The sequence below is a fragment of the Dermacentor silvarum genome, chromosome 4, assembly GCF_013339745.2.
Source record: "Dermacentor silvarum isolate Dsil-2018 chromosome 4, BIME_Dsil_1.4, whole genome shotgun sequence".
In the NCBI taxonomy this organism is placed as follows: domain Eukaryota; kingdom Metazoa; phylum Arthropoda; class Arachnida; order Ixodida; family Ixodidae; genus Dermacentor; species Dermacentor silvarum.
This window is the reverse complement of record NC_051157.2, coordinates 112,042,185-112,058,096: the sequence shown is the minus strand read 5'-3', so window position 1 is coordinate 112,058,096 and position 15,912 is coordinate 112,042,185. Positions and strand designations below refer to the sequence as shown.

The 15,912-nt window shown below is 46.6% G+C and overlaps 1 protein-coding gene across 5 annotated transcripts in view; it reads left to right on the top strand.

Annotated features, from left to right (window-relative positions):
• Positions 1–15,912, top strand: part of LOC119450503 (uncharacterized) — a 228,589-nt gene that overhangs the window by 167,613 nt on the left and 45,064 nt on the right. For all 5 annotated transcript variants that reach the window (XM_049665925.1, XM_037713981.2, XM_037713979.2 and 2 more), the window contains exons 2-3: positions 10,441–10,997; positions 15,013–15,137. In XM_049665925.1, coding sequence (XP_049521882.1) covers positions 10,441–10,997; positions 15,013–15,137 — 682 coding nt within the window. The remainder of the gene's footprint in view (positions 1–10,440; positions 10,998–15,012; positions 15,138–15,912) is intronic.

The following is a 15,912-nucleotide window of genomic DNA, read 5'->3' as shown; positions in this document are numbered from 1 at the left end:
AGGGAAAGGAAAGCCATACGTACCGGTTTTGGTTAAGTAAGGATAGTCGAACAGTTTGTTCGCCAGTACAGATGTATATCTGATCGAAGAATTGTGCGGGCAGTTTCGGTGTTCACTCAAGAGTGTCAGGTTAAAGTTAAGGCGTTGGAAAAGTCTTATTTCGTTTTTAAACCTCCACGCGTGTACGTAAAGACAGCCAGTGATTTAGAAAAAATACTAGTCTGGTTTTCTTTTGGCGGGATCCAACGTGAGCCTAACGCTTATTCATAGTAGGCAGTTAGTATTGTCCAGGACGCTGTATACACTTCGTTTTCAACAAACACGGAGGTTTACAAGGATTTCATTTGCTACGTTTACCACCAGCGCCGTAGGGATGCAGCTGAGTCAAGGTACGTATTGCTAAGCGTTACTTTATTCGTAAATCCGGCCCAAGTATAAGTACACCGTGTGTTCCCACGTGTTCTTTTGAGTACTAACGGTGCTCCCCGCGGATTGCGAGCAGTAGCACATTCAATTGCAGTTAAACTGTGCTCTCTCTATTTCCTACCTATCTCTTTTCATCCCTATACCCCCCCAGTGCAGAGTAGCAAACCGGACGTGCGTCTGGTTAATCTCCTAACCGTTCCTCTCTTCTATTTCTCTCTCTCGCGCATGCACTCGATAGGAGCACCTAAATGTGTTGCCGTTGGCCCACGGAAAAGCAGCGCTCAAAAAACCCCGTCGCAGCCTTTCCTATATATGTATATACATGGCGTCCCGTTCATCTCGCAGTTATGTGCATTCTCGCATGGTATAAGGAGGAATGAAAAACTCGCCCAAGAAAGACTATCGTCTTCAAAAAAAAAAAAAAGAAAAAAAAAGCACCCGCGAGCGCGTTCTTTCCTTCAAAATTTTCAGTTACGCTCTTGCCTTTCTTAAAAACGATGTTGATGGAAGTGGGACCTGGTTCTGCAATGTACAGGGTCGACCACATCTAAGGTGAACACCTCATTAGTATTCAAGACATCATAGAAGCTGATGTTCAGTACATAATTCGAAAAACCATTATTGTGTTCATCGACACCATGATTACACATCGTATAACGAACATTTCACTCGTGAAGTAGAATAAACGCTGTAGTTTTATCGGCTTTAATACTAATGAGGTGTTCACCTAAGATGTGGTCGACCCTGTACGTTCATTCAATTCGAACAGCAGGACAGACTGCTTCTATGCAAGAACAAAGTATTCTACTTAAAGTCATGCGAAGTCATCTACCGCTAGCACTCATGATAACTTTGGCACATATTTATGGCTTCCCATTACTACTGTACTTTCCACGCCATTTGACAGTTGCGTCAGGTCTGTCGAAGATACGTGATTGGTGCTAAACAAACCCACATAGTGGTATAGGTTCGGTTTCGGGTAGAGATGATAGCACTCCGATGGAGCGTTCGGTATAGCGAACCATCGGCACGCCAAAGCCCGTCGACGGGCCAAGAAAGCCAGCTGGTGCAAGGACGTCCGGTGGTAATCCGGCCAGCGTACATTGTAACACGTACACTTTCTGGCTAATCGTTCTTCCACGGTAGTAATCTTTCGTGGGTTAAGGCATCTCGACTACCACCTTCACCTCGTCGCAATTCCTCTCCTTCGTTCAAGTTCCATGGGGAAGAACTGCTCGAGCTGCAGTTTGCGCAGCACCAGCCTGAAGAACTCTGCAGAAGCTCACACCCGAGAACTTGCGCAAAGTTTGTTTCCGCGCTTCTTCGTAACCACAACCTGACCGAAAGAAACTGCGTGCCAAGGTATGACAGAAGCAGGGATGATTCTCTCCCATCTGCACTGCAGAGCCCGAACTGGGTCGACCCTTCGCGACGAGTAATTGATCAATTACGGCTGGCAATGAACGCTAAAACCCTTTACGACCGGGGCTGATTGCATACTGCAGGCAGACATACTCACCAGAGCTCGCTTATTGATAGTCTGACTGGCCATTAAGAGGACTTAATTTGCGGTCTGGGACACCGGTTGCACACGGGGGCGAAGCGTGGCTCACGGTGAGCGCACAGAAGTACCAACTGCCGCCGCCGGCGGCGCCTGCTGCGGCGGCGGCAGAGGTTGACCTCGCAAGGACGCGGGAAGGTCGCGATGTTGGCCTCTGCTGCCGTGATGAGGAGCAGCAGCCATGCGGACGCGCGCTGGGGTCCTTGGCATTCGGGCGCCCCTCCGAGCGTCGGGCCTGCAGGTACCGTGGCTGTTGAGCCGCCTCCTCCTCCGCCGTTTCTCTTCTGTGATGGCCTCAGTGGACTTTAATGCGCTGAAGGCTGCAATGGCAGCACGGCTGCTGTGTTTTTTGCGGAGGTCGTCTCTCGGCGCTCGTTTACCGTACGGCGGTGATTTGGTGGCTATATGGTGCTCTGTTGCTGAACGTGAAGTAGCCGGTTCAATTCCTGCCTGCGCCTCAGCGCGGCAAAAAATAAAAATAACAAATAGAAAAGAAAATGAACCAGAGAATTAAATCTTGCACCTTCCCCTTCTCCCCGAACTCTGTACAAAACCGTGCTCCAAAATATGAACATACCAATGTTGAGATTTTTGTGCAAGAGATCGGCACCTTTACCTGTATTATTATTATTATTATTATTATTATTATTATTATTATTATTATTATTATTATTATTATTATTATTATTATTATTATTATTATTATTATTATTATTATTATTAGGTAGTGCATAAACAAAACTTGGAGTACGCTTATGCTTCGCCTTTTAAGAGTGGAACGCGATAGCGTTATTGGACGCCGTTGACGCCCGACACCGACACCATATTTTCTGTGACATGCGGCCCGATCAAAATTTAGAAAGGTTCGGTTTTCAACATTCCCCTCAATTTTGCCTAGCACCAAAGTATACAACGAAACACCATCAGAATTGGAGGACGCTTAGGCTTCGCCTTTAAGAGCGGAACGCGATAGCATTCAAAGATCTCTGGCTGCATATCAGACCTTTTTTTTTTTTCGTATATTCAAGTTACAATCCTACGCTATCACGTCTGTACGTTGTGGTTAAGTCGCACTTTACAATTTTTCTGACGGATGTTACTTCGAGAAATTCTTACCATGCACGGCAACAGCGAATGCAGCACGACTTCGGAAACTCCCGTTCCAAGAAAGCCGCAGTATGCTCCCTTTCGCCACGATGCGCCGGTCCTTGGAAGGTTGACGGCGGACACTCGCACGTTCACGACGGATTAGCATAGTTATCGCGTTAGCGCCAGCTCACGCCCTCGGTAAAAGGCAGGGAAGGCACGCGACGAAATGGCGCCCTCAAAGAGAGAGAGAGGAGAGTCAACTTTCTGAGCTGCTGTTTGTCCTCACTTTCACAACTGTCAGTGGCTACGACGTTTTGTTGCCGAGGTCGGGGATTCGATACCCTCGGTTGCGGCGGCCACGGAATGCGAGAAAAGGCTCTTCTATCTATACGTTTATGCGCAGTTAAAGGGCACAAGGTTGCAAAAAAAAAAAAATAAACATTACGGATTCCTTCATTACGGCGTAACTTATATAGACCGCTTTGCATGTGTCGGACGCGAAATCTACTGAATTATTATCGTGTTTTGTTGCTACACATTCGTGTTTTTCTGTATTTACTACATAGAGGCAATGGTCATCAGTTACTCAAGTAACATAACTTTTCAGCCTAGGCGTTTAATTACTGGCACTATGCAGCATGTCCTTTACCGCTTGTGTTTAGTTGAAGCGTATGCCTCTCTCGTTTAGTGGGAGAGGCATTCGAAGCCACGCCCCTTAGGTCTTCAGCTCTGGTGCCTATGCGTACAAAAAAGGCGGTCGCACCCTCCACCCAGCAATAGTTCCCGTCCCATGCAAGCCGGTCAGCGACTGAAGCAACTGAATACTGTGCAAAATTGAACATCGAGAAAGAAGTACAACCTGTGAGGTGGCGTAAGTGTTGAGTTCCTTCTCAGCGTGCCCTACGTAACTTACTGTAGCCTTGAACATTTTTTTTTGTCTTCTGACTGTTCTATTCATATTTGCTTCATTATTTCCTTTAAACCGAGGAAACGATGACCCTCTCAAAGGTGAGCTCGTAACAAAAGTCCTCTAACTTTTAGAGAGGCGCGTATATTGACTTTTAGGTAAACAGTAGCGCTGTTACTTAAGATAACGATAACTCTAATGGTTGCTGTGCTGTATTGCTTGTTTTTTTGTCATAACTTAGGTTACCATCGATCAGGCGAAATTAACGTGGGACGTTGATACGCTGGCGCAATGCATCAATGTTAGTATTGCTCCATCTCACAAGTGGTTTGCAGCACTGTGCAAGCTCCAGGACTCCTTAGCCAACACAGAGGCCGAATGCCCTTCGAGATGTGTTCATCCGCGCCGCGTCTTCTGCTCACCGCTGCAGTTATTCTTGGTATTCGACGAGCATGCGCAAAGGTTGTAACATGTCCTGCATCGCTGTAACGCACAATGCGCAAAACAGAAACAACGCTGTCTAATATCTCGCCAATAATCAGACAGTTACGCCCGGAACTATATTCCTCTGCTCAAGGATATCATCTGTGTACGCCTCGTACCTTCAGCAGGGCTGCAAACGACTTGTGAGATGGAGTATATAGGCAAGCGTGGTCGCAACAGTTCTTTTATAAATTGCTCTTGCTGCAGTTTCACTTCGATAGACCTTATCTTTAGGCTCGGAGGAAAGGTTGCTGAAGCACGGTACCACTTTTTTAAGCACGTGGTGACATGCTGAAGCACGGCAGGTTGCTAATACTCCAAGTAACTGCTGTACGGTACCCATAACGTTGAGAACGTGCGCATTTTTAAAAGTTACCATGATATCAGTGACGCCGTACTTGGAGTGCCGCGCTCGTAAGCCTGCAAAGCGAGGTTACAGATAACTCAGAGGTAACAGTCGCAGCCCAAAGCTAATATTAAAGATTAACTAAAAGACAACAGTGCATTCTACCAGTACTATAGCCCATTAGACTAAAAACTAGAAGTCAATAAAGGAGCTTAAAATGCTAAGGACCGCGCAGTGAGCGATGGAACGCAATAGGATATAGACCTAACATTAAAAGACGGAAAGACAGCGGTGTGAATTAGAGACCTAATGGGTTGGAGAATAGTGTTGTTGAGATTAATAGGTAGAAATGGAGTTGGGTAGGCAAACAATGCGTAGAGCAGATAACCGGGGATTCATTATAATAACAAAAGGGGTGCCAAGGAAAGGAAAGCGCCGTTGAGGACGGAAGAGAATGGTGGTGGGATGACACTAGGACATTTTTATGCATATGGAGTCGGCTGCTGGAAGACCGCCGGCCTTTATCTGCGAAGTGGACATAGAAAAATTGACTAAAACGATGGAAAGAACATTACCACTTGTTAACGCATCCACTGGTTATTTTTGCAGCTTAAGAGCTGGGGCAGGAAACGTATGCGATGAGCGGTGAGTGCTTACTGTCGCAGTGGCGTCCAGATTTGAGTAATAATTAGAGCGCATTGATCTGAGGTGAAGACGCAAAATCAGATAATGCACATTAGCGATCACGCACGCCCACCATTTTCCAAGATGGCCCTCGAATCTTGCTAGTTGGCAAGATTTTGCCCCCGGTGCAAGGTCTTACAAGAACTTGCGAAGCATATCTGTTGGCAGTTTATCGAAATTTGTCTGTAAAGTTTATTTGTTAACCAGCAAATGCATGGATTACGTGTGCTTGAATGCATGGATTTCGTGCTCCAATGCATATAACTACGTTTTGTTAATAAAGTAACTAGAACACCACACCATTTCTCCGCAAAGTTCGGGAATTAATATCTCGAAACTGGTGTCATCCTGAGAATTCGTTCCAAGTGGATCCGCCTTGCCAACTCTACGGCTACAATTTGTAAATTGCAATATGGGCCATATGGTAATTAGTTAGAAACGTAATTAGTGAGTTTTTTTGCATTATGCATTTCAATTTTTTTTTGTGCACGTAATGTCCGCCTCTTCGAGTAGACCAGCTCATGAACTAGAATTGTGCTATCTGCCACAGACAACCTTTAAAAATTTTTGAAAGTGTGTACTTAGCGAACCGCGGACAGCTGATAGAAATCAGTACTTGCGATAAGCTTTGTAAACGCGGCCCGTAGCCTCTGTTGCAACGAAAAACGCGTCTTGTTTCTCATACTCATGCGGATACGGCAATCGGCCAAGACGAGCAGCCAACAACCCTCAACTACATACGACCGGAGAACTGCCGCCGCCACCGCTGCAGCCTTTCTCGTTCGCTTCTGGCGCCTGTTTGCTGAGAAGGGCATGGCCCCGTCTGGAAAAACCACCTCGGGGGCCACGTACGGGTCACAATGCGTCTTGCACTGTGTGCGCGTGCGTGCGTGTACCTACTATGTACCTGTATGTACGATGCGCTGGGCGCCCCGCTGATGGAACTATCTCTCTGCTGTGCGAGCGGTGAAGCGAAAGCATGCTGCTGCTGCTGCAGTGGCCCTTGTCAGGTACGATTCTGCTCGGAGGGAGCGAGCGCGCGGATTCATCGAGCAATCAAGCAAGCATCAAAACAGGCAGCAGCACCGGAACTACGAAGAAACCGACTCCACCCTTTGAAAGCCCGCGCAATGTCTTCGCGATAAAGACACGCCCCCCCCCCCCCCCCCCTTTTTTTTTAAAGTTATTTTCCACAGAAGTGCGCCTACGTGCGTCGCCTTGCGGTCGCTGCCATCCATGAACGTTCCCAGAACGTGGGATCCTTTTGAACTTAGTGTGGAAAGGAATTCCAATGGCTGCTGCGCGCCAGGCTTTGTTCTCCTATGTGTATACTTCTGAAAAGTAGCTTTGTGGAAGCGGACGCTGAACTGTTGGAAGATGGCGCTGAAGGAGTGGAGAGAGGAGGAGAGGGCTGCCCGGGGGGGGGGGGGGGCAGTTGCTTGTAGAGCGGGACACTCCACTCAATGCAGTTGAAACGTCCGACAGGACCATAAGTAGGGAATAATTCAGAAAAGAAAACTTGAGAGTGCTGTTTTGTGTGTCCCCTGTATCATGCCCGCCGAACCCGTGTTCGTGTGGCACCTGTTCCTGGAATTTCTCGATGCAGTTAATCCTTTCCACTGACCCAGGAGTTGCGGAGAGATCGACAAGGCTTAAGTATAGGACAAGAGCTGTCGCTCAGGAGCTGACCGCTTTGTAGAGAGAGTGAGAGATAAAAGGAAGGCAGGGATGTTAACCAGTCAAAAGTCCAGTTGGCTGCCCTACGCTGGGGGAAGGGAGAAAGGGAATGGAAAGAAGGAAGAGAAAGAGAGGGGGGGGGGTGGAGAGACGTGCACGGAGAGCACTAAAGAGTCAAAGGTGCTCGCACAAGCCGGCGTTCTCAGTAAGCGCAAAAGTGCCTTCACTGCCCTCTGAGCCGATGATCGTTGGGGACGGTGTTCTAGTACTGTCTGTTCACTCAGAAGACAACGCTTTGTGGAAGGCTCTTGTGCAGCCTGTGATAACTTGTTTATTCCATACCTCCTAGACGTGTGCTTTCTCTCTCTCCCTCATACGTTGCTGTCTACGTTACATCGTGCAAAATCCAGTCGTGATGTTATGACACAGTTTTCCCCACGTGACCATATAAAGTTCTATCGCATAATTGTCACCTGACCGTGTCTTCAAATGCGCGCTCGTACGTCCCTTGTACGTCACCTGCTTTCAGATGCTTTATTGTGATGAAAATGAAGGGCTGGCGTACCAGGGTTTGGTTTCTCGTTGCTCAGTCAATAAAAAAAGAAAGAGAGAAAAAGAAAGTGAAAGCCAGAGAGCGAGACAGAGAGAGCGTAAACTTCACCCCAACAGCAATTGCAATGATACTCTTTTATTTATTTGTTTATTTTACCCTCCGATTTTGCACATTACAGAGGGGAGGGGCATATTACAGGCCAAAATTGGAAAAAGCAGTTGATACAATACTAATAAGGAGCATGAACAATCGGCAAATTAATACAAAAATGAAACAGCTGCAACTAAGATAAAGCACGAGTAAATTTGTACATCTAAAACTAAAACAAGAACAAGCTAAAACAGAAGAACAAATTGATATGTTGATATGTGAAATTGGTGTCATTCTGGAAATTCATTGCAAGTGGATGCGTCTTGCAACCTCACCAGCTACAATTCGCAAATTGCAATATGCGTCGTAAAATAATTAACTAAAAAGTTCATTAGTCAATTTTTGTTAATTAGTTCAATATGTGTTTCGATTTCTCGTGCTACTAATTATTGTCCGCCTCTTCGAATAACCCAGCTCAACGATAAGAATGATGCTACCTGCCATAGGCGATTTTTAAAAATTCTGTAAAACTTAAGAATCAACACCCGGTATATATATATATATATATATATATATATATATATATATATATATATAATGTGAATAAATGCTCTTCCCCCTCCAACCATTCTGTGCTATCAAGGCTCAAATTACGTCGTACATTTTTCGTCGCTAATTGTATACCACTGGCTCTGATTGTCTGTGTCACTTCTAACAGAAACATTAACAAGCAAAAAACAACAGAAAAGCACCTTCTTTCAGCAACTTAGGCGACGGTGATCTTGTGCTCATCTTCGAGCACCTCACTCCCGACAATCCGGGAACGCACGGAGGACCGCTGAGCTAGCTAGGCCTGCTAACACACCAGTTGCCACAAATGACAGAGCGCCGTCGCGTTGACCCGTGCGATAGTTATCCTCGGCCTAGAAACAGAGCTGACGTCAGCGTTATTTGACCGAACAGAGGAAACAAGGAAAGGCACTCAGTTACCCAAGAGCGTGGCGTTGTCTGCTGCAGTATTATATAATATGGAGTCGCGGACACGTCTATGACGCCGCTGTGACGTCTTTGTAAGCGCCCCAGTTTTCGTGCGGGACGCTATATATAATTACACCTCTTCGTGTTCGATAGTGTTGTGCGCTTCATTGCTTCAACATCCAGAGTTTGCTGTCGTTTCTCCGATGTGGTGACGGCCTTGCTGGTAGTGCGTAGGGTTTGCAAGTGAAATTGATATGCGTCCCTAACATATTCGCCACCTCAAATAGCATTGCGTTCTTTCTTCTAGGTTGTCGTAAAATTGTGTCTAGAACTTGCCATGAACCGTCCACTAGGAGTGTTTGAGGAGAGCCAATAAGTCGGACAGGGTGGTTGTCATCCTTGGTTGTAATCAGCAGCTTCACACGCTGTGTTTGTTGACGTTCTCCCGTAAATAATGATATGACATTAGGTAAGTAGCTCATGTGAAAAAAAAAAAGAGTACTTGGTTATTATTACTTCCACTCAGTTAAATGGCTAGAAATTCGACAGCCTGAATTTTCACAAAGTTTTGCGTCTCACTATTTTCTAACTTACACGAATGGTGAACTAAACAAGATTTCATCTAATTTGAAACTGCCCTTGCTTCGGTAACTTGAACGCCGTCAGATTCTGCAGGCAAGTTTTCTATGTTCAGTTGAAAGAGGAGCAAATGTTATCTGAGCTTAATCGCTAGTATTTGAACTTTGTAATGCTCACGCACAGTCAACAAACCCATACGTGCCCGCGGTCCTTCTTGTAGGTACGATTAAAACTTTTTTGATCACGAATTTCGCCAAGTCAATCTTCCTCAGAAGGAAAACGCTGAGACCATTTGTTCCACATTACCTATACTACTTGAGTGAAACTACAACCGGCGCAATAACAGTTCATTTGCGCACAATGATCACTTGGAAAGGTTAAAATAGAACTTAGTAGGATTGGCGCTTACACAACGATTCGCCAACTGGTTGTCCTCTTCACACATTCTGTGAGTCAGTGTAAAACTGAGCTCCAGTTACAAAATTGACAAGAGATTTTCTCGAACTGAGCTGCTGTTTTTGTATGATTGTCTGACGGTGCAGGTGGCCTGTGCAGTTGTGGCATCACGGTAAAAATACGGCGAAAGAAATAACGGGAAATAAATATTGCGTCATTGTGTCATTGCATGTTGGTTCTATCAAACATGCGCTTACATGGAAATCGAGCAACTTATATGGCAAAGGCATACAGTTTATGTGAAAGTTCTGAAGCCATTGCTGTCATGACAGCAGCTGTCAACGGGCCGTGTGCTGGGGTTCCTCATACACTATTTCTTCTATTTTAACATTCTTTAAGTAGCGTGACCTGCAGTGACCGGCCCTACCGTGTGTGACCTGTACTGTGTGTGTTCCGCTGTATTCTTTATTTGTCATCTTGCTCTTTCTTTCCTCTTTCCTCCCCTTATAATAATAATAATAATAATAATAATAATAATAATAATAATAATAATAATAATAATAATAATAATAATAATAATAATAATAATAATAATAATAGTCTCGGGCTAGTTCCACTTGAGCACTCAAACCTCAAACCTTCTTTTTTTTCTGTCTCTCCATTTCCTGCAGGAGATGCATCATGACGATCAGCAGCTGACCAACGACCTGTCCGCTTCGTCCGACGACGCGATGGAGTCGCTAACGGACAACACGTTGGCCGTCGGCGCTCCGCCGGCAGCAGCGCCCGGCTCCGACGGGGTCGTGAACCCGGCCTTCGGCCACGGCGAGGAAGAGGACGAGCGCAACAACCTGCGCAGGAGCAGCCAGCAGAAGAGCCTCGAGGAAGAGAAGAACGCCGTCAACCAGCAGCAGCAGCCGAACGGCAAGATCCTCAACCACCACCGGATCCAGATTCCGGACGATGCGGTCATCAACTACGACACGGCGCGCGCGCGCAAGTCCCTGCCACAGCAGCGTAATGGCGACGTGGTCGCGCTGGACGTGTTCGCGGACTCGGCCAAGGCGCAGGAGGCCCTGATGGGAGGGCTGGCCAACGGCGGCTCGGACGGCGTGCGGCCGGTCTCTAGTCCCCTGACGAGCAGCAGTACGGCGGCGGCCGCCGACGCCGGCACCAAGATGTTCGAGGAGTATTTCATTCCCGTCAACACGCACAAAAAGTTCCTCCGGTGAGTGCGACACTCGCTGGCTATATATATACGGCGAGGGAACAAGTTAAACCTTGATTTTGGGGGGAGGGGTGCATGAAAAGAAAGAAGCTAGAGAGGGTGTCACTTCGTCTGTAGGCGCATATCGAAACTATACAGTCGCTCACTGAGGTCTATTGACTTCAGGAACTTCAGTAAAGTGCGTATCGCTTTCTGGGCGTGTGACTGTGAGGTGTATGTTCGACCTGTATACACGGTCGAATTATTTTTGTGACTATGCATTATCTTGATATACAGGCCCCCTTTCACCTGTGTAGGGCAGCAGACCGGACGTGCGTCTGGTTAACCTTTTTCGCCTTTCCTTCACAACCTTTCTCTCTGTCGCTTTTAAATCCTGACTTGGGAGTCTTGGCTGATGCTTGGTGAGAACGCATCGCGACTAGTACGAAAACAGGAGGATACAGATAAGCAGGATGTAACGTTGGCTTACCGTTGAACAAAACAGGGGTACGCAGGATTACGGAGGCTTAAATTTATCAACAACGGTGGAACAAGTGATGTCACTGTAGCCAACGCTTCTACAAGAGAATTTGTCTTTGTCAAGGCAAGAACCACTTTCCTTGACGGTGTTTTAGATATAGTGAGTGAGATATATTATAATCAATGTGGGCACATCACTGCAAGTACGAAATACTTCTTGTGATCTTCGTGACATCAACAAAGCCGGGGCTCAAAGCGTTCGAAGCACTGGTCCAACATAACTTTATCGACCTAACGAAACGTCTGTGTTGTGATATCACGGACTCTTTTGCCACGTGACATCCAACATACGCTTTTTGCGGTACGACCTTGAAGTACCTCCCTAGAAGCCCGTGTGCTGTGCAAACGCTGCTGTAACTCATTTAAATTGAGCGACGCCGCAGCCAGTCATACGGTAAGTGCACGCGTAACGACAGCGTTGCCAGTGCAGCACGCCTGTTCGGAAGGATTGGTGCTAAACAGCGCTGCGTAGTTTTAGAAGACAGGACAAAATGGAAACGAGCTGTCTAATAAAATTCGCAACAAGGCTATTCCAAATAGCAACGACGCAAGCCTCAATGTTTTGAAAGCTTTGCATCTTTGTCCCGTCAAGTACACTATTGCTGCAGTACGGCAACACTTGTCTTACTGCGAATGCAGCGGAAAACAAATTTAGGAAGCCTCCTAGTTCGTGTCCGAGCACTGGAAACTACTCAAACCTCTGACGTCAGGCTCCGTCACGCCGTTGTATATATGTTCACGGCCTTGTCTCGTAATGATGGGCCATACCGCTGCGAGATGTTGTCCACTATACACTCTGCGCAAAAAAAAAAAAAAAAAAAAGTCCACCGACGTTGTCGCGAAGGCGGCGCGTCGGTATAGAGCTAGCACTTTTGCTCGCAGTAACGGCTCGCTCCATGAACGGCATCGTTCTCCCTCGCGTGCAACAAGAGTTCTGCAAGGTGCGAAGCACGAAAGGGGGCGGTACGCTTGATCCCGTCGCGCGCGCGCCACCTTCGCCGGTCGTTTTCAGTTGCAAGGGAGCCAAGGCCGCCGAGGTTCGACCTGGCTGTTCCCTTCTTTTTTCTTGCTTTTAACGGCGGCAACTGCAATCGCACACCGCTTTTCTGGCAAAGCTCGCCCCCCTTGCTCGCTGCTTCTTCCCGCTCCTTTTCCACATTTATTTTTCACCCCCCCCCCCCCCCCCCCAACCCATCACGTCGTCTCATCCAGCGCGGGCTGTCTGGTCCTCCCCCTCCGAGAGAGCCCTCCTCTCCCGCTAAGGTCGTTGTGACGTGAGCAGTGAAGTAAAATGTCCACGCTACACGCTTCGCCGACTTGGCACGCTCGCTTGACAGATTCGCGATGCACGCCGATGCATGGAGGCTCACTACCTTGTTCCTCGTGCGAGCAGCCACGGCTATTCCTCGTCCGCTGCGGCCGCGGCTGTTTTTGTTGTCGTTGCCGTGGTCGCGTGGCGCTCCTGAAGAAGGTTTGAGGAGCTCGTCTTTGCGCGTTGTTGTGAAAGGGAGAAGCAGCGAGAGTGGAAGGCAAATCAACTGTTTTCTTTCGTTCTTTCTTTCTTTCTTGTCATTTCTGCGTATTCCTTTCGACGTCGCAAAGGAAACAATCTGTTCGGCGTACTTGGGGCTGTCCCGATCTTTTATAATGCTTTGACGGTGATTGCCGCGTTCGCCTCTCATTGTGGTGACGCGTATGTATCGAACAAATAAGTAAGAGTCCGGTGAGGCGAGGTCTAATGACGTAAATAAGACCAGCGAAAGTTACTTAAACGCAAAGGCGAATTGTCCGTTTGCCGTCCTCGTCACTGTAGTGGAACGTATCGATGGTGGGAACATACCTGCCAGGAATCGGGTGGCTTGCGCAAAACGGATTATAAGGGGCCCTAAGAAAAAAAAATAAGCACAGAAAGCAATATTATTGAGATAGTTATCACCACACCACTTCGCATGACAGCGGGCTCATAATATGCAAGTTGTAGTAAAAACTGTTCGAATGTTATTGTTAATATTAGGTTTGCAAAACGAAAGAATGATCACCATCAGACGAAGAGAGAAAATGGTAAGCAACTCTTAAGCAGCCGTTTAGTGTGCAAGCTTATTTCGACAACCAATACATATCTGTCACGGGAACTGGCGTAAAAGCCAAACAGGTACCTCAGAACGTGCCAAACCACTCCCTCCAGGTGACGCAGCTCTCAGCACGGCAAAAAGAAAGAGGGAGAGAGAGTGAAAAAAAAAGAAAGAAAAACGTACATCATGCAATGTGCTCCAAGGGCAAAAGTAATATAAATGCGTTTCGAACGCATACATTGCACCTTTTGCAAGCTTGCACCATTTTTTCAAAGATGAAATATGCTTCCCACTTTCGGTCGTGCAAAACGTTGTCTTTTTGCAGTTCGGTTCGCAGTTTTCGCGCCATCATTTTAGGGTTGTCCCACCTGTCAGCTATCTTGCCACACTCCCTTTCTCTGTCGGAGTTTTTGTAGCTGTCCAGACACATAGCCCAGGCACTGCTGAGCACACAAGGCGCTGAACACGTGGTTGCACTTCTTGAGGACATGTGTACTGAGTGACAGACTGACCACTGTCGTGCGCTACATCGCTCTCGTGCGGAGCTGTTTTCTTTTTAGCTTATTTCTTCTTCTATCATATTCAGTTCAGTTTACCAAAACCATCTTATACTGACTAACCTCCCTGTCTTCCCTCTGTTCCGCTGCCGATAGACCTGCAAAAAAAATGGCCCTCTCAACGCTTCGATCCACATCTTCACGTATGCCACGCCAAGCGAACGCAGTGTATGAACTGCCCGTTTCCCAGCAAGAGTACGGCCGTAGTGCGCTAAGATATCATGTTGCGTGTTTCAGCTATCTTAATGCCCTCTAAGTCAATGTGCTTTGTCAGGTACCTCAAATACGATCGCTTTGCAAATCGGATGTTTGAGTTTTCCTGAAATGTGTGAGGGGGAACATGGGTTGTCGCAGTGTGCGCTAATAACATTCTCGCTAGCGCTTCAATAAACTTCAACAGGAACATCGACTAAAGTGCCCGAATCGCCATTTCGCTGTATACGATTTATTAGGCTCATAATTTTAATATAGAGTGCCATGTTTCCGTCGGAAAAATAGTGTCCGTAACTGTTACTGCAAGATCATTCATGTTGAGGTGCACCACATAAAGCTAGGCTTTTTCTGAGAGTGTTCGTGAATTACAAATGTCCGCTATTGGTCGCTTACACCGCACTGATATCTTCCTGAGGAACGCGGTATTCACCGTGTCATATTTTTCTTGCCAGTTATTAATCAGATTTCAGCATCACACTTATAGGCTACATGCACCGCGCTGTGACTGGGCCAAATAATGCTGCTGCTAATGTATTACTACCTCTGATGTATTCCGCTGAGATTTCTGTTTGCTAAAGAACATATCTCTGCGTTATCGATTATTTTTGCGTGTCCTAATGCCTTCCTTTTTTTCTTTTTTCTCTATTTTTACAGCGGCGAAAAGCTTTATTTAACAAAAGAAAAAAGAAAAGTGTGTTCCGGGTGGAAGCGCATGTTCTTCTGCTGTCTTCTTCTCATGATCTTAGGCATCGCTGTTCTAGTGGGGGTGTTAGCAGCAAGTAAGTACACCCTTTTCTTTCGTGTTGGTTAATGTGCGTCGATGTGACACGTGACGTATCGCAACGCGTATCGCGTCAAGTTTAATAATCCACGTAGTTGTGGGCATTGCGTAATGTTTGCACTCGAGCCTAGCTCCTTTCCAGTGCAGCCCTAATGGCGCGCAATTAGAAAGCCTTTGAACTTTGATAATTTTCGTCTGTACTATACTGCTGTGCTTGAACGCGGTACCCAAAATCTTGACTACCGACCTGCTATATTGTTTCTTTCACATGGCAAGTTCTTGTCCCATGTGATTCGGAAGGTTAAACATCACGCCATTAAAAACTTATGGTGATGGTGAGTGACGCGCTGCCGAAACTTAAGGTAGGACTTTCAAATTATGATCCGTTTGCAAGGACGTGCTGAAACGAGAAAACGAAGCTCTTTTGTAACAACCATGTGGTTAGGAACGCACGCACTTTCTGTCGTGTTTAAATGAGAAGGCATCTCGTACCAACTATACATCGACGAATCTAGATTTTCCGCGGTGTTCGCGTTAACGATTTATTGGTCTTGTTAGTCTGCAGAGTAAGCTTGAATACTGACGGATACTGACGTAGAAGTATATTATCAAACCTTCCAGCCACTTCTTGAACACCCGTGGCTTCGTATAATCATTGCTCCTTTACTGATATCTATACGCGCTGCCGTTTAGAGATCACAAAATTCGTTGTCTCTTATATTCGCTATTTGGTTTCTACAATTTACACTGGCCATCTTCCTTGTCTTTCTTTC